The following is a 19733-nucleotide window of genomic DNA, read 5'->3' on the forward strand; positions in this document are numbered from 1 at the left end:
ACTGGAAAAAACATCTGGCAGGACCAGACTTAGGGAGGGGCAGCTATCTGTCGCCACTGGCTGGGGATGATGGGGGGAAGACCGGGTAAAAGAATCACTGTGAATGAGAGCCAGAGCTGAAAAATAATGATTAAAAATGTAATGTAATTACTTTTCTTGATGTGGCATTATGGCTCAAGTCAAGACTTTTTAGAGCGCTTTTAGAGTAGCCTCATAACAACAAATTACAATAGTACAGCCTAGAACTATAAACTAGTTTTTCACACAGCCACATTACCCACAAAGTGGATAAGAATATTTACAGTATGTGTCTGGACTGACGTATGCAACTTTTTGGTCTCATCTCCTTAAATCTTCATCAATTGTGAAATGTAACATTCCCATCTGGTGACATGGGTTAAGTCAAAGCGGTGACACACGAGAGATGACCAAACAACTATTTACTTATTTATTATGAATTTATCTCAAGGGTTCTACAATGAATATGTCCATTCCTGCAATGAGTCTCATTCTCCCAATTTGATTGCCAGGCTGGGCTTTCTTTTTTCCACTTCTACCCAGCTTTAGAAAATATATAGTTCTGCAAATAACAGACATTTATTTTTGAATCACAAAAGCCCTCGTTGCTCGTTTCTAGGAGACAGACCTGAGTCAAGCTATCATTACTAGTCCCATCATTACTGGTGCCCACATATGTGCTACTTTATAGTCAAACTACTTAATTTTCATTACCCACACAAATGATTTGTGCACATGTGCTGGAGAACACATCACGGCACTTATAAACATTTACACCCTGCAAGACACGCACACAAACACTTACACAAGTAATTACGTCTGAAAATCTGAAATTAAATCACAAACAGGCTAATTTCCTGGGAATGGCATGGGGAAAACATCTCTCCTCATAACTGGCAATTGAGAATGGGCCTATGTCATTGTCTTAGCAAAAAAGTAATTAGTGTTAGCGAGATAGAGACTGAATTATAGCCGAATAGGTGACAGGAAAAAAGAGAGGTTGAGAGGATGGGAGTTTGACAGAGAAAAATAGAGAGAACCTTTGTGTAGGCAAGTGCTGGATGTATACATCTATAATCTGCTTAATTTTACATGGTGTTTAAACAGGCAATCCATTTTTAAATACTTCCATTTTCCTTGGCAAGCACTTTCTGTTCTGAGGTAAGGGAGCTCTTTTTTTACTGCCATTTGTTGTCTGGCGTACATACTGTGACACTAATAGCCAATGTAGTGCTATTTTAATCACAGCCACAACTGTACTTGGAAACAGTACCCTGAAAAGCATCTGAAAGACTAGCTGTTTTTTGTTATTCTGCTTGTTTAACCACATTCACGATCATTACTTGTCTAAAATTAATCTTCCCCATACCCTGTCGGACTACAGGTCTTAGCATATGCTGTGCGTCAGAAAGCGAAAGATAAGCACCATTTATCAACATGAAGTGTATTAACTAAAATGCATTTTCTTGTTGTTCTTTTCAGCCTGGTGGCAAATATTGGATTTCTAAAACATTATGTTACAGGTGCTCGTTAAAATCAAAAATGTACATATCAATTTCTTCCCTAGTGGGTATAATGTAATAATAATTAAGATGCCTGCAGTACATTTTTGTGGATTTAAGTGGTATTTAAATGAAAGTAGCAGTCTGTACAAGAAAGCCATGCACGATGAAATGTCTCCATGTGGAAAATGGGAAATGGCAGTGCAGCCAGGGAAATAAAGGACAAACTTGGTGGGGGGGGGGGGGGGGGGGGGGGGATCATAAGTATTTCTTTCAGGCAAGCAGCTGAAAACAGCACCTCTGACGAAATCACACATCGTCATAGTCAAGTCAACAAACCTAATACTTGTGCACTTGTTTTTGCCGTGGGAAATTTCCCCAGTGTGAGATGCATTTACGCTTGCATGGCTACAGTGGCCAGCTCTGGGCATTCAATGTGCTCTTCTGACTCTGTTGAGATAACTTTCCACCAGTGTGCCAGAGTCTGACCCTGGCTCCAAGCCTGCCTGAGGGGCGTGCGACTCATTTCTAAGCCAGAATGACTTTCTGGTCCTGGATGCTTCCTCATAACTGTCTTGGCTGGTTTCTGACTGGTCTGAAATTTTTATTGGACAAGCCACACGCAGCAGCTTGTGTCTTATAGGAATGTGAATGGACAAAGATCCTACCGCTTTGATTTTTTTCTCCTCTGTCGTTGTCAGAAGTTTTCAGATGAAATATGAACTAAGAACAGAAATACATCTCTGTATATAAATATATATATTTTAAAGGGTAGTAAAGAGGACGGTGGTTTTCTTCTTAGTTTTGCTTATTGAAAAACAACACTATATATAGATTTTGTGAATATTCGGGGGGTAGCAAAGTGTCTAATAGTTCGGGTGAAGAAATACTTTGTTGGGTATTTCTTTACTGTGGCCAGAGTTGTTTTCGGTGATGGGTTTGTGTGGTGTAAAGTCAGTCAGCAGGGGAGACAGTGATTTATGTGTCGTGCAGGAGGGAGGCTACACATCTTGCTGACACAATCCAGCCATCCAAAGGAGTTATGTCCACCCAAGTACACAAAGCAAACTGAAGGTGGACCAAAACAGGACATAAAATAAACTTTAGTTATTACCTCACACTTTCTCACTCTCTCACTCACACACACACACACACACACACACACACACACACACACACACACACACACACACAAACAAACAGAAATATGCACACACAGGCGTACAAAGCCTCCAGGCCAACCCTCCTTCATTGGCTGTTTGCTCATCTGCTCCTCTTTGCCCAGCAAGAAATGTATGCATTACCACGAAGCATAAATAAACATGGATCAACACATGCACACAGGCATAGATGCACACATGCGATGCAAAGCAAAGAGACCAAATCACACAGTAAATAAGCATGTTTAAACACATTCACACATGCAAACAGAAATACCCTCCCAGTTTATGAAAATCAGCTGCAAACGTATGGGCATTCAGATGGACGGGAAACATGCTAATTAGAATTGGTTTATTAGTAGATTGTTTCTCAGCAGTATCTTTTTTTTTTAATTAACAAGGTCTATAGTCATTATCTTATCAGAAGGACACAGGCTGATGGATGCAATTGTTGTCCGTGACAATATGGAGCAGAACTCAGAGAATATACTATTGTTCTCTTTATGCATGTAAGTGCATGATAACACACATAAATAACATGCATAGATTTGTGGTCATGGTCTTGAGGTGGCAGCCTCTTCTTCGCTTCACTCTTCTGAATTACCAATTGCAAGTCAGAGCCAGATAGCTTTTATACAGCTGCCATTTAGTAACTGCAGAGGCAACATACAACAAGCTCTGCAGAAGCGCTTCACATAACAAAGTTGCCAGTCTGTTACTCAGTCTGGCCTCCGAGTCTGACAGCAATTGCTGCCAAATTGGTCATATGCCATCCAAAACTGGCCACTACTGCTCATCTGGGTCTGGACTACAGCCAGCATAGCCCCCCCACCCACAACCTTCTTATGAACTACACGTGCTCGCAGAATAATAGACAGCTGTGTTCGCAAAGCCAGTGCAAATTTACAGCCCCTTTACCCCAAAAAGCTAGGGCTTTGTGTTAATTATTTAAAACTCATTTTAAATTAATATTTGTAATAGACAATGTTACAAAACAAAATCATATGTTGATTTTTTTTATAACATTTCAGAAGCTCAACAGCTGAGTGCCTGCTTTGTCTTTTTTTGGTTATACCTTAAAATGTTTATCTCACAGACTCTTTTATTACAGAGCAATGCTGGTAGAACATGCATAGAAAATGGTTTGGCATTGTCTTTTCCCTGAAATGGATGGATGGATGGATGGATGGATGGATGGATGGATGGATGGATGGATGGACGGATGGATGGATGGATGACCATGCATATACACTAATTTGACCAATTTTTCAGATTCACCCATTCAACTGCTCATTAACACAAATATCTAATCAGCCAATTACATGGCAGCAACCCAAAGCTTTTAGGCATGTAGACATGGTCCAGATGGCCTGCTGAAGTTCAAACTAAACATGGGGGGGGGGGGGGATGTGATTTAACAAACTTTAAACATGGCATGGTTGATGTAATTTACACACACAACCATCTCTAGGTTTTACAGAGAATGAATTCATGCCATTATCCTAATCTTTGTAGGAAACTTGTGTTCTAACCCTAACTCGGGATAAAAAACAAAGACATATATGGTACTCCTGCATATCAGAAGGACCAATGGAGGTGGTATCTTGTTAGGAGAAAGGTGTTTCAAGGTACTCCCCACTGGGAAGAGATGATAGGGTAGAGCAAGAACCTGGTCAAGAAATTTTATATCTTGTCCAGCCTTGGAATTCCTCCAGGATGAACTGGAAGGTATGGCTAGAGAAGAAAGACATCTGGAATACCCTGCTTAACCTGCTGCCATGATGACCCAATTACGGATAAGCAGTAGGTAATGAATCAATGGATAATGGATCTAGTGAGCGACAGTTCTTTGGACAAAAATGAGTTATTGACTTCAGAGCTTAGATCAGAATGGCCCGACAGCTTCGAGCCAAAGAGTAACTCAAATATCAAAGTGTCCAGTGAGTGTTAAGCCCAAGCATTGTACTCATGCCACGTGCATTAATGATTACACTTTCCCTCTGCTCTTCAGCTGGATGATACTATATTTATGTTTTTTCAAAAGGAATTTCAAATATTGATTACCCAGAGGACAGTGTTCTGCTGTGCCTCCACGAGTACAGCAACATTTATGTATTCTGCTTATGTTTTTTTTTTCTTTTGGAGTGCTGAGTTTTAAATTGGATTTGTGATTGCGGCAACAAACTGTTGTCACTGACACTGGTTTTCACAAGTGTTCTGGAGCCCATTCAGTGATTTCCACTACAGTGCCATCCCCATTTCAATACAGTATTGGTGTTAAAGCCTTGTCCTTTACATAGAATAAAGATTTCTCTGGGTTCTTTTACTGATATTATGTAACATAGATGATGAAATCCTTACATTCTGCAGTTTGACAATGAAAAGGGCATTCTTTAACAATTTCCCAATGCGGTTTCTTACAGAATGTTGAACCATTCCTTATCTTTAATTCTGAAAAATTAAGCCTCTCTCATGGTTATTGACCTGTTATCAATAAACTTTAATAGCTATGGGGATTTCTTTTCTAGCTTTATAGAAATTCGTTCTGCCTTTTGTTCTCTTGTCTGAACTCTTCTGAAACATATTGCTGTCACCACAGATGAGCATATTTTGAAAAAGTAATAATTTTACAGTTTCAAATTTTCAATATGTAATATTTTGTCAAATGAAGAATACGGCTTAAATGATTTGAAACTGCGACATTTTAGATTTCATTACATTTTACAGTCCCTCTTCTTCTTCTGTTTCCTCTCAACAAGTTGAGTCTTCAGTGGAAATTGAGTTGTAGACATGTTCTACATAAGCATGTTTGTGTTTACTGCATACAGATCTATAGAGAGAAAGACACACACACGTATAAATCCACAAATACACAGAGAACACCAAATTACCAAAACTCATCTGAGAAAACTCATCTAAGACAGATGCATCGCAGCTTAAAGTAAGGGTTTTTTCTAAGCGTGAGGAGTTTTGGTCCTGACAATTATGGCAAAAAATGTCCTGAGTAGTGGGCCAGACAGAAGTGACCTTTTATAATGCAGAGGCAGACAAAGCAGGATGAAGAGAGAGGAGGTGGGCAGCCGTCTAAACACACTCCAGCCTTTGCGTCATATTGGAGTGTGTGCTTAGGGCTACATAGGTCTGATTAGGAATGGATCGGTGACTTTTTCCGTACCAATAAACCAAGCATGTCCACATTTTCTCTCTCGCTCACTTGGTTTTTTTCTCCTTCCTCTTCTTCTTCTGTTTCCTCTCAACAAGCTGCACTTTTTGTTTGTGCTCTGAGTGACTCACCTCTGCCAGGTAACTGACAACATATATTGGACACCAGTGAGCCCATTAGCATTCTGAAGCATCACCACCGGAACAGTTACATGACGTCAGCGTCTCTGTGGAAACTCATTCGGGGATAAGGGTCAGATTCACATTGTGCCGCAACCATATTAAAATTCCTTCTGTCAGGTTGTCAGAGAACACACTTTGAATAATCGTTGTGTGTCTCTCAATCTGTTTGCTGTTCCCATAATAGCTATCATTTACAATCAACATTGTTGTTCTGTGCTGCTGCTGCTGATAAATAGTCTGAAACACCTGCAGGGCACATGTAGAGGAAGAGAAATCCAACCGCGGTGAGAGGTGACAAAACACCTCACTGACTCGCTAATGTGTGTTTAATTGTCCAAACCAGCCTGAAAGCTCATATGAGCAGGAGGACGGATTTCGGCCTGAGATTAGTTCTGTTCTGTGATACATGAGTGGACAAGGGTTTTATTACGCCGTACTCACCCCTACTGAGTGATTGAGACACTTTTTTCCAGAGACAATAAATAATCACAGCCTCGTTTTCCTAGCGCTGGGATAGCTTATTTTCATATGCAGAGACATTGTAGCGTGAAGACCTGTGGACACAAAACTCAACTTTATTTCTTACAGATGAATTCATTATCTCTATGGACTAATGTATTTTTCTTTTGCTTTCTGTTTGTCTATATTAGCATCTGGACAGATGGCATCAACTGGGACATTCATGAGGGATTATAATCCGTCCAGTATCCATGGCCAAGAGAGTGGACATTAGCAAAGGTGGGCTAGTGCAGACTGGCCAGCACACCGCTGTCTTGCCGCTAAGTTGGCTAACAATGCTAACAAAGGAGTTATCCTCAGTGACAGACTCTACAGTTACACTCAGGACCAAACAGGATGGAAGGCCTCACACCAACCAGGCTGAGGACATTGCATTTCCATTGAAGTAAGCTCCCTCCTCTTCTTCCTGTGATATACACAGCATGGTGGGACAGATAAGGGCGCCTCCTCTTCATGGATGCTCAGCGACCAATGAGTGGCAGCATTCGCACCAATCCAGGCCTGCAAGGATTGGATTAGTTGATTCAGGGTTGATGTGTGAGGTCTGCATGAGTGTGTGTATGGGGCCCACAAAGGTATAGTATTGAAAAAAGAATAACTTCAGAAGTGTTTAAATCCAAATTTTGCAAGTGACTGGTTTTTTTCTGTACCTCAGTAAAAAATTCCCTCAAACGCCATCAGTATTTTTTTAAATGCTGTGTGTTATGTTTTCTCCATTGTTAAATTGCAGAAATGTGCTCTGAATGGTTACATCTGCTATGCGTGGCTCATGTTTCTATTACATATCAATGTTGGTGGAATAACAGCAATAATAATTGTGTGTTCAAATCACAAGATATGCGGTTAAATTGGTTTTAAATCACATCATCTGCACTTTTGTTAACGTCAGCATAATTTCACCACACACATCTTCCACAACAAAAGCCACAACCACTTCATCCCTAGTTTAAACATCATTGAAGATTATATTTGATTGGTTGACAATACTTGTATTTAGCTATGTGACTATGTGCTGCAGGGTTCAGCAGCTGCCTTATCTATCTTAATTATATCTGTCTCTCTCTGGGGGCGGGGGGGGGGGGGGGGTGCCTTTTTTTTTGTGGCTGTATATGAAAGACTGTTTTAACCTTGAAGATAATAAAATTAAAATTTAAACTTAGACAATATCATCATAAGGACTGCTGAATGCAATGCCATTTTTCTTGCATATTAAATATCAAAATTAATTAGCACTTACTACTGAAGAGGGCAACAACAAGGACAAAAGTTTTATTTCCAACTTTCTGCTATGCCTTAATATTGCTGTTCTTTTTCCAACATAATTTATTGACAAGCTTCATGGCAGAAATATAGTGAGCTGATTACACTATTGATCAGACATTTTCATTTTATCTACCTGTGGAAGTGGAAAAACAAAATAGCCCTACCAGTGTCTCTAAACTACTAAGCAGCTTTGTAGTGCATTAGATTGAAGGCCAATAAGACTAAAGGTGGATTATGTAAAACTGTTTGTTAAGCAACAGCTTAAAGTTTAACAGTTTAAAACATTTGAGAAAATAATGACTGGTCTTTTATTTCAATCTGGTTTCATTATTTTCTGGCTATATTCCTTCACTGTGTGTGGATAACAAGTTGAGAGGAAACTGGAGCAAGAGTGTTCTTCTTGACAAGTCAAAGTATTTGTGTTTAGTATTTGTATTTTCGTCACATATGGGCTCAATTAAATCTGGACTTCACTGTCGCTTGATTTTTTTCACATTTTGTCCCAATTTCTTTTAGCACTGATTGTTGTTTACACAGCTGTTGTTTACTTGGATTTTTAAATATATTTGTTGATGATGATAATGCAACAGCATATGCTCGTATCTAATTCAGTCATCATACACTTACATTTGAAAAATTTTTGTGCTGAAGAATACCTCAAACAGTTACAGGCACCATTGGCGAGCAGGAGTAAAAGTAGACCCAGCCAATTAGATCTTATGCTCTTATTCTGCTTTTTACATCGCTTACAACGCACCCTACCCCAGTAGATGACACTGAAGACTAGAGGCTGAAATCCTGTAACTCCTACAACAGAAAATCATGCTGGTTGGTTGTTGGATAATTTCTATGCTGCTGCACAACATCTGAAGAAGGAAGACATCACCATGTCCATGTGCCGCAGAAATTAAAGAAAAACAAGAAACCCCACCCATTTTTTTTCTTTTTACATCTGGCACCTTTAACATTTTCCCTTTCATAACTACTAGACATAAAAATGCTGCAAACTTTAAAATCCACTTATAAGTAAATTCCATTCATTGTGCGACTCGCATGTGGGACATAGTCCACTTTCTATAGTAAACATTCTGCGTACCCTTGTGCAGTATGTGAGTCAGAGGGTGTGACAACTTAAGGCCCTAAAGAAAAACATGTGCAAGCTTTTGTAATGTGTTTTCTTGTTATGTATTCTCTGCTTTTGCTCACCATAAGCATCTCTGCTGATCCTCACTATAGATTTTAATCAGCCCCAAAATTACTTTTATGCTCTGATTATATTTTCTACATGAGCTGGCTGACTAAACTATGAAAATAAAGCAATTATAAGAAGATATTGATCTCTTTCAGGTGAAACTGAAGCAGTGTAGCAGTGATAGGTGAATGATCTTACTCCATTTGACAGAATTAAATAGATATTGCTCTCCCCATCCTTAGAGATTGACAGTGACATGGCCTTTATTAATGCACTAAACCCCTAGCTGCTCCACTCAAGCTGCTCGGTGGCCAAACAGTGAACAGCTTAAAGGGCATCTCCCTAATGTGTCACTATGTAAATGGGAAACACCCTGCAGCAAATATGACAATTCCAACCTGGAGTGGCTGGTGGGGGGGTGGGGGGGTGGGGGGGTTGTGTTGGGATTTATTGACCCACTCAAGCTGACACAAACAGACGAGAGACTATTTAAATAAACTGTTCACCTGCATTGTTGCACTACACGCAGGCATAAACTGATAAACTGCAGTAGTATCTGTGCTAGCCAGCTGTCTGTCATCCTGAGTAACATTTACATCCTGAGTCTGGAACATTTGAAGGTGTGTGTGCTCAAAGAGTAATTAGTGCTTGCCAGCATATAGTGTGATGAAGGTAATCTTGGCCCACCTAGATGTTTTTATGTTTTGTCTTGGCCTCTCTGCAGTTTCCATATAGACCAAATCTGAGAGTCGATGCTCCAGAGAGCTCAGTCACATTTAGATAGTTACAGCGGGAGAAGTGAGGTGATCACCTTCTTTGAGTTCCCAAGTGCATTTAACATGATTCACCTGCAGCTACTGAGAGAGAAACTGCAGGAAATGTCAGTAAAAACATCCAACATCATGCACTACTGACTACCTGACAGAAAGGCCACAGTATGTGAGATGGGCCAATGCTCTGTCTGATTTGGAGATGTGCAGTACAGGAGCTCCACAAGGGACTCTGCTGTCTCCATTCATGTTCACCTTGTACATCTCAGACTCTCAGTACAATTCTCAGTCACGCCACCTACTCTGATTATTCTGCAATGGTTGGATAGATAAGGAGTACAGAGAATGAGGGGATGATATTATGGAGTAGCCTTGGAGGAATCATCTGCTTCTGAAAATAAAACCAGAGAGATAATGATTGAAATGGACACCAGCATGACCTGTGTTTTTACTGGGAGGGGATGCTGACATAGTGAAGTAAGTAACCATAACTGCATGCCAACTGCATGCCAACATCAACCACAGGTTGAACAGGAAGATTAATACAAATGAGCAGGTGCATGAGGTTATGTGTTTGGCAAAGTGTGTGGTGAAAAATGATGGAGATCAGTCAGCTGTGGCGAGTGCAGTGGTCTGTTGAGGGAGCACCATTGGAGTTGGTGATACCAACAAACGAAATAAAGCTGATTAGGAAGGCTGGCTCTGTGACTGGCTGCAGATTGGTCAGGTTTGAAGCTGGTGGTCACTAAACAAACTGTTATTCATCGCGACTGATCCTGACCACCTTCTCTAACAATTACTGGACAGCAAAGTGGAAAAGGTTCTCTGACAGACTAATTCATCACAGCTGCCATGAGAGATATAGCCTATGGTATTTCTCATTTTCATTCATTCATTTTCATATTTTTTTTACTATACTAACCATGTTGATATGGCATCTTTGGCTAATGAGAAGAGGTTAGACCATTCTTTAGTATATAGAGCATTTTTTATTTATTTTTGCAAGCAGTTCTGAGCCTGGTTTTCTGTCTTGAACTCTTGGTTAGTATCCATAAGTTTTATACCCCACCCTCCACCCTGTGAACCTGGATTGGATAAGCAGAAAAGAATAGATGCTTCCTAATGTGACTTTTTTGCAGAGTTATCTTTGTATTATTTCCTGTTTTACTTTAATAGTTGTTTCTTGTCCATTGCTTTTAGCTATATTTCCCTCCTGGTCTCATTGTATAGATTTAATTTAGCTGTGTCTCGATACCCTTCTGTTTCCACCCTCCCTTTGTGTATCAATAGCCCTGCCTTCTATTTAATATTTGTCGCTCAGCTGTCGTACTTTCCAGTGTGTTTACCTTGTGTACTCCTGTGATTGCTTTGGGTTTCACTTGGCTTGTTTTTGGACTTTGTGTTTTCTTCAATAGCCTAATAAAATGTCTTGCTTTTTATTAATTAAGTTTCTCTTCTGTGTCTTCCATCTGTGTCATGATATTGCAATCTCTGAGAGAAATGTTTTGGTCAAAAAAATAAAGTTGTTCTGTAAACTGCTGCTGGAGCTCTGACCCCATTAGACTTTATGCTCTTTGCTCTGGAATTAGGTGAATTTGTGCCAGAAACCTCTAGTCTGTTTCTGCGGCCTTTGCCAATGAAAAATAAAAATTAAAAATTAAAAAAAAGAGTAAAGCTAATAATGATGGTACTAGCTTAAAAGAAATTAACTGAATCGTGTATCAAAGGTCTACAATTTTCTCTAAGGGGCACTAATTAAAGACATTTGGATGCAATTGGAGTAACACTAAGTAGCTGTTGGGTTATTTCACAGGATAATCGAAAGTTTTGACCTCCTGGCATTCCTCTTCTAGGATTCTGTTGAGACTTTCATGGCAATTTATCAAATAGTTACAGAGATATATGTCTAACTTTTAGTCCACCTATTGAGAAGAACACAGCCCACATCAGCTGGCCATGAATTTCTTGATAAACTCTCCAAATTTGTTTTTCATAGTCATGGATAAAAGCTGGTTTATTCTCCATTGATGCCCTCCTTGATGTCTCTCAGTCTGTGGACTCCAATTTAAAAACTCAAGCAGTGGATACTGAATATCACTGCCAAACCTTCCCATCTTTTTCATCTTATCAGACCTCCTCTTGCACAGCTCAGTCACACAAACAACACACACACAATCTCTAATCCCTCTGGGAAATTTGTGCTCACCCACCTGAGAGCACAAAGTTTTTCCGGTGATGGAAAAACATTACCCACAAAATATCAATTACTCCTATCAGGCAATCTGTCCCTGTTTTACTTTTGATGTTGAAAGGCATTAAATTTTTTTCTCTGTAATATCAGTCTTGTCCCAGATGTAAATTCAGACAAATACAGATAAAGACATATACACACACACAAACACACAGGCAAACTATTTGAAAGCGCACACTCACACATTTTAATTAGCAGCACTTTAGTGCAGAAAGCACTAAACCGTAGGCTAATTAATCTCCACAGTCTGTGTTTTCGCTGCGAAACCACCTTAGGGAGGGGTCCAGGTTTGCCTCTACGTTAAGGAGTTTATCTGCTGGGAAACAGGAAACAATAAAGTTGAAAATATTATAAGGCAACAAGGGAAAGGCCATCAGATTAATATGCTGTTAAAAGTATTTGCTTATGCAGTACACTGATGGTCAAGTCCCGTGCCATGAATGTGGAATGTCAACTATCTCTGCTGGCTTTCTGTGTGTGTCTGTTTTGTGTGAATATGTGTATGAGCGTGTGTGTGTGTGCAGGTTATGTGTGAGTTCAGCTTGGTCACATACTGCTTCTCATTACAAATCCTCTCATGACTGTATGCAATTTGTGCCTCTGCTCTGTAGCCTTTTATCAGCAGGCAGGCCAAGTACCATCTCTCTCTGTCTCCTTTGGTCTCCATCATCCCTCCTCAGTGCATATTTGTCAATCACTCTGTTTCTTTCTCTCTCGCTCGCTCTCTCTCTTTCTCATGCTGACATTTCTGTGGACCTAAAGTGCAAATTGTAGTAATTAGCCAAGAACATCTACAATTGTTTGTTTCCTGGGCGAATGACGTCAGTTCTGGCCATTTGAGGATAAGATGACTGGATTCTCTGTGCTCGTCGGAGCTGCTTGGAATATCGGAAAAGAGAAGAGAAACTCAAGAATGCAAAATCAGAGCATGAACCCACAAAGGTACTTCTAATCCTCCTGGCGTCTCAGCGGTAAAGGGCAAATGGCTGATCAGATTGCTGAAATTGAGGCTAGACATCCTGCAGTAATAAACCTGAGTGTGAGTGGGAGTAGATTGTCAAGATAAACTGCAATGGCAGTCTAATTTCACAAACAAAGCAGCAGTTGATTTGCCTTCATCCAGATGACATGTACAGGCTGTATTAATGTATGGATGGCTGCCTTTTTTTGATGGATATGCAGGTTGATGGGGAAATGTGGGCCAGTGCAACTGAGATGATTTTGCCCAGTGCCTCCACCATACCCACAACCCCTCCCCCATTAAACACACACACCCAAACACAGATAGACACACATCGGCACCATAATACTAATCCTCTTAAGTGTCAGTCTGAACTGTAGGGGCACAACAGGTCTTGTGCCCCCACTGTGTGTGCTGGCCTTATTTCCATTGCTCATTTCCTGCCCTGGGCAACACCTTTCTGCAGCTATTCTGTGACTCTTGTGTCCATCCAACAATGCCCCACTTCTATTTTTTCTGCTCTATTTCTCTAATATTTAAAAATGAGATATTTACTTCCTTGGGGGCTTGAAATGTGGGCGGTTCTAAGCGAGCACCTTTGTGGGGCATCAAAGTGGCTTTACTAAAATCTTCGCCTTAAACACAAATTTGCCTCAACAGAGATACTAATAACTCAAAAGTATACAAAATAGCAGTAATTCAGTAAGGACCACTTTAGTCAAAAGAAGTGTCATTTTCATCTACAGGTATTGGTAATATTCGGTAGTATTGCTGTTTTCTGGGACTCCCACACAGAGTTGAGCAGACATCAACAACAACAGACATGCCATATCAGACACAGCACAGATATTGGGTTAAGATAGGTTGAAAAGTGTTTTGCAGATGGAGCAGCAGCTCTGGGTCATCTAAAGCAACTAACAGTGATGAGATCTGCCAATAGGATCTGTAGAGAGGTATGAATTTAGCCAGCAGCAAAGTCTGGGGCAGAGCCCAGCTGTCACTGACTGACGTACGGGGATTACAGAATTTGGTGCGTCTAAACTGCGGTAACGGTACATTCAATTTTACTGTTTTTGAAAAAAATCATGATCTGAGGGCAATTTAACCAAAGAGGAATGTTTCACTTCAAAATAGGTATTGTGTGTGTAGCTGAAATGTATTTTTTTTAAATAGCCTGACCCCTGGCAAGACATTATCACTTTGAATACTCAAAATATTTTTGCGACCCAATCCTTTAGCACTTCCCCCACACACCTTACACTTTTTTTGTTTTTACGTCTTGGCTTGTTTCTCTTATTATCTAATCCAGCTTCTCTGACATTCACTCCGTCTGTGGAGCTCATCTTGTCTATTGTTTAATGTCTAACAGGGAAACAGCAGCTGTTATAAAGGCAAAGCTTTTACTTGCTGCTTGAATGATGTGACTTACAGGCTTATCGACTCTCACCTCCACCTAAGAATTGTTATAATACAATGGCTTCTCAAGACTGCAGGTCTTGCTGCCAGAAATGAACTGACCAGCTGACTTTTATAGGAACAAACTATAGAAAAAAAAAACCAAAAACTTTAAAGTATCTGGAGTCCCAGCATCAGCTGGATGCTCTCTGTTGATTGAAGAACTCACGCATCATCTCACCTAAAGCTTCTGAAACAGTATTGAGTCAGTCATTTAAACAACAGCACATCAGTGCTCTGGTGCTGATGCAGTGCAGTTCAATTTTATTTGTGCCAGCTGAGAGGTCTTCATAGTGTGAACAACACCTTGAAGGACTGACTCACTCCCCTGGCTGCAATGTTGTTTATCTTGCAGGGCAACATGAGAGCACAGAGACGGCATTAACACAAGAAATGGGCAGTTAGCTTACAAATGTCATTTCTGAAGGCTGGAAGAGGAAAGCACGTGGAAGTGTTTAACTACGCAAAAATTCAGCACTCTGAATGATTTATTTGTTCCATTGTGATGAGCATACAGTCTAAGATTTGCGATGGCATTTAAATAACAAAGATCAGGAAAGAAACTTCAGCCAAAAATGATATTTTCCCCAATACAGGCAGGCTCTTGCTTTATTTTAGAGTTTAGTCAAAGTACAACAAAATAGCCCTAACATTTTACCACTTATCTTCCACAAAGAAACATATTTAAAGTAGCAACAATAGCATTCATTACAGTGAATCCAATTGGCATGAATGTAGCTGACGAGGAAAATGCTGTTAAATGAGCAAAATAAAATCAGATACTTTGCTTCTAAAATGCACTTGTGGTAGTTATGCTCGCACACACCTTCATGGTTCTTCACTCAGTCTTAAAAAAATCTAATTTTAAGCTCTTAATTTGCCATCATTCACTAGAATTCCTTTCCAGCATTACCGTACATACAGGTTTTTCTCATCCATGGCAACAGGAAGCAGTGTCAGGCAGAAAAGTTAAACAACGACTCCGCATGTCTGCTGGACAACACTGCCTTTGTTTCATCTCCAGACATTCTGCTTCAACATGGTTCCGCGCACTCGCGCACTCTCCGTCAATACGCCGCCGTGCCATCCCTGTTATTAGAGCCGTTTCAGGAAATTAATTCCACTTTAATTCCAGGGACTAGACAGCACATCCACTATCACAGCTTCCTCATGTCCAGAGGCTTAGTCCAATTTGCCATAATTTCAAAACAAGACAAATATGTAAACAGCTTATAAAGTATGCACACACGCAACAAAAAGGAAAGAAATCCAAAGCATTTGTTTCCACAGTGCAGTGTTTCTTTTTTCTCACTCCTCTGCAGTGCAAAAAAGGAAAATACGAGAAAAAAAAGCATCAAATAATAAATAGACTTTCTCTTTCATATATATATTTCTGTGTTTATACATATATATATATATTTGTAATGATAGGTCTCTACATGAGCACACAGCTCTTGGCCCGGTCCTTCCTCATGGCCGGGGCCTGGTCTATTTGCTCAGTCCGACCCGGCAGAGGTGGAAGGGGCAGTTGCGAGACTCGTTTCAGGCCTCTGCGGGAGCTGCTGCGTTTTAGCTGCGGCTTGTGCGGCCGTCGCACTGACGCCAAGGTGGTGATGTGGAACACATCCCGAACACTGTTTTCAGAAACCTTGGAGGTGCACTCCACATACGCCACCGCTCCCATCTGACGAGCTATCGTGCTTCCCTGGAACATGGAGACGGGCAAAGAAGAAATGAAAAAGGAAGCAAAGCTAAATTTGAAAGTACAAGAAGAAGAAGACAGGGGAAACACGCATCATTTTAACAATCAGAAATCATATGGTGTAAATCCTCTTAACATTCATTGTCCTCTCGTGATTTTGAGTACTTGTGCATTCTTCTTTTTTTTGTATGTGAAATCCTGAATATCTCTCAACAGTGGCTTTTCATTAGTTTCCTCAGGCTTTTAAGAGGTCGTGTAAGACATAAGTTTCCTTCATGTCCTTTTTCAGTGTTTCAAAAAGAAAATTAAATATCCCCATATGCACTCCATCCTTCATTGTTTCTTGGCACAAGCAGACACTATAGCTCAACAGCAGAAAACTAAATGTCCCCCAAAAAAGAGGCAGCAATTCTGAGATATAGATGTTGATCTAAACTGATGACTGAAAGCCAGCGATCTGAACCTGTCTGTAGATAAATGAATTTCCTCCAACTGAAGCATGAATAATGTAGATGCTGACTCCTCAGTCTGCAGTAAAACAAAAGGATGGGAATCCGCTGGGCCAGTTTTGATATGGTCTATGAGGCTATTTACAGGGAAGACATTCACACTAGGTACCAGAGCTTACCCCTGAGTAAACTTACAATAACTGAGTTATTTGAAATTGTAAATTGTTTGCTCGTGATCAAATCAGACACAAATTTAATTTGAAAACCCCTGAGCCCCTGCCTTCATTACAGTACTACATATCCTCATCTGTTGTTTAATGATCAGAGTTTAAAGCTGTTTTCACACAGGATCAGCACATGCCAAGGATCTAACAGATGAGACAGAACTGCATTTCCCATGACCCCTACAACTGCATGTTCTCCAGCACAGAGAAAGCTTTTCATCTCAAGTGGAAGTGGTTTGATTTTCATCACAGCTGCACTGAGGCGTGTATAAGAAGCGATGAAGGCCTCATTAGGTGAAACAGCAGATTTAGATTCCAGGGTGGCGGTGGGAGGGGAAAGAGGTAGATTGTAGTGACAAGTGGAAATGCTCGATCGAATCTCGGGCAGATTAGTGTGGAAATGTCTGGAGTTCACCCAGTGGTCATTCGCAAGGTGACTTCTCAGCTCTGTTGGAATTCAATTTAAAGATCAGCAACAGGATAGCAACACAGGCTATTAGATTAGAGCACCGAAATGTTTATTGTGCACAGCTTTGGCATCTGCCATGTGACACACATTTTCTGGGCATATTAGAGAGGCAAACAGTAGGTGTCTCAAACCAAAAGAGAGACTGAGAAGGACCATGACAAATGTTTTCTATGGTTCTAGCCAGTAAATGGTCCCAGCTATTTTACATTACCTCCGTGGTTTGTCACTCTTCTTTTGTTTATGTGTCTTATTTATATGACCTGTCTGTTTTTTTCAGTTGCTGAGTTTTTTTAGAAACAGCATGCTTTTAGCCTCCAGTAAGCTCTTAGACAGTAGCGGGAAAAAGGCTCCTTTGTTTTGAGGGCTTTTGTATGGTGGTGAAAAAAGCCCCTCCACTTTTTGTATGTCGAACACAGGAGAGCACACAAATTGAACACACTGAAAGCTGATTAAAATTCACAGATTTACAGAGCAGTTTATCATCCCCTCCCTCTTTTCCCCCATCCCCTTGGCTTAGAGGTCACGGCAGCATGTGATAAAAGGACTCACTCATTTATCAATGTCCATTTTCTATTCATCCTGCATTTTGAAAATCTGTAAATCTGCATGAATATTTCATTTCAGGGGGAAAAAAATGTTTCCCTAGACATAAACTAGACTAACCACTTGTGCTTCTTCCGCAGCCCTTGCCATAAGCAACATTACATTCCCTGTCAGCAAATTTTGGCCAAAACGCCAACCCCAGCAACATGTCCCCGAGGGGTTTAATGCTGTTCTAATAGCAGTCATGTGGTATTTTATTGTGTTGCATGAGCCTTTTCTCACACTCCTTTCCTGTGGGACCGCAAAAGAGAGGTAATGCCTCTGCTGATACAACACAGAAAAATCTCATTTTATCGCTTTATTGCTTTCTAATTTCTTTTCCACATCTGTTTTCAAATCTGTCTGTCTTCCCAGGGCACCTTGCAAGTCTCAATCTTATTATTTATCTCACTCCATTCTCCTCTAATATCCATCATCTGCTAGCGCTCACCTGCTCGTGGGTGACAGGGATGAGGCGCTGTTTGGAGAGTTCCCTCAGGGTGTTGACGTCTGTCCTCATGTCCAGCTTACAGCCCACCAGCACCACCTTGGCATTTGGACAAAACTCTTGCGTCTCTCCTTGCCACTGCAGGAACGTGAGCCGACAGAGAAAAACTGAAAGACACTCTTGATTATGTCAAACATGAGCACTGAGCGCTGAGCTGCCTTTGCTGAAGTACAGAGATGACCTTTTGGCTACTCAGACACTGGATACCTGAGTTTGAGGGAGATTAATGCTCTCTTGCTAAAAGACATTTGTTCAGCTTAGCAAACACAGCAAAAACAAATGCATAACTTTGGTGTGTTTTTTTGTGGGAATTTAAGTCCAGCCTTCAAAGGGTTGGGGATTTTGGTTCCCAGTGACCTTTCTTATGTCATTTTGTTCTCAGCAAATTACTCAATGTAATTCAGTAAAGACTTTTTAACTTGACTAATCCATTCATCCATTGATGTCTGTTCTCTTTATTTTTTGTCAACAAAGCCATTCATCAGTCAGCAAAACTAAATATTTTGTTCCAGTCATTTGTCAACCACAAATGCCGGAGGTTGTGTTAAGCTTCTGCTGGATACCGCTGTATGATGAATATGATTTTTTGTTTTACTTTTGTTTGAGATAAACAAACATTTTTGAAGACAATCCCCTTGGTAATTGTACCAGGTGGAATGAAAAAGTTCAACTATTCTGCCAGTAAACATCAAGCATCCTACTTTCTTTGAATTTGTCGTCACCACTTCCAGCATGGCTGCTATTTTCAGATATTGCTCCTTTTAAGTCCCTTTTTGTGCGCTGAATCCCCTCACTGTGTCAAAATGTCAACTCTTCAGCTTTCATTTCTTTTTGCAGTAGAGGACAAAGTTGCGGGAAGCCAAATCTGGCAAGCAGTGTGGATGAGCGATTATTGTGTTGGTGTCGCCAAAAAAACTTATCACTGTTCTGTGTGCTGGTGCACAATGACACAGTGACGAACCCCACAGTTCATATGCTCTTCTTCAGACACCTGAGAACATTGAGAGTCTGACCCAGGGAAATTAATTTACAGCGCACAATTCCAAAAATCTCAAAATTAAAAAAGGAAAAATAAAACAATGTACATTCTTTTAGTTTGTACATCTGGCCTTTATGAACTGCCTTTTGGCTTGGACACTGCAGATATGCAGATCTCATCAACAGGGAATATCCTCCACATGAAAGTCAGTTGAGTTTGATGTTTGATTTCCTCTCAAGTTTGGGCTCCATGGTAAAATCTCATATGAATAAAAGGGCAAAACAGCAGCAGTGCTGGAAGTGTTTCAGAGGTCTACAAACAGAAGACCTTAACGGTGCAATGTGCCAAATTTAAATTGGGTATGTTTGGGGTTTTTTGCATTTT

General features: G+C 40.4%; 1 protein-coding gene across 1 annotated transcript in view; it reads right to left on the reverse strand.

Moving 5' to 3' along the window:
• Window positions 1-15012: 15012 nt before the first annotated feature.
• The window catches only part of rnd2 (Rho family GTPase 2), a 37913-nt gene continuing 33192 nt past the window's right edge, over window positions 15013-19733 (reverse strand). Inside the window, exons 4-5 of the mRNA XM_085454777.1 lie at window positions 18314-18448; window positions 15013-16141 (exon numbers count right to left, since the gene is read on the reverse strand). Coding sequence (XP_085310903.1) covers window positions 15872-16141; window positions 18314-18448 — 405 coding nt within the window. The 3' untranslated portion in view covers window positions 15013-15871. The remainder of the gene's footprint in view (window positions 16142-18313; window positions 18449-19733) is intronic.

This window comes from Copadichromis virginalis, linkage group LG4, assembly GCF_057382275.1.
Source record: "Copadichromis virginalis isolate Kocher_CV1m ecotype Utaka linkage group LG4, C_Virginalis_male_GT1.1, whole genome shotgun sequence".
In the NCBI taxonomy this organism is placed as follows: Eukaryota; Metazoa; Chordata; class Actinopteri; order Cichliformes; family Cichlidae; genus Copadichromis; species Copadichromis virginalis.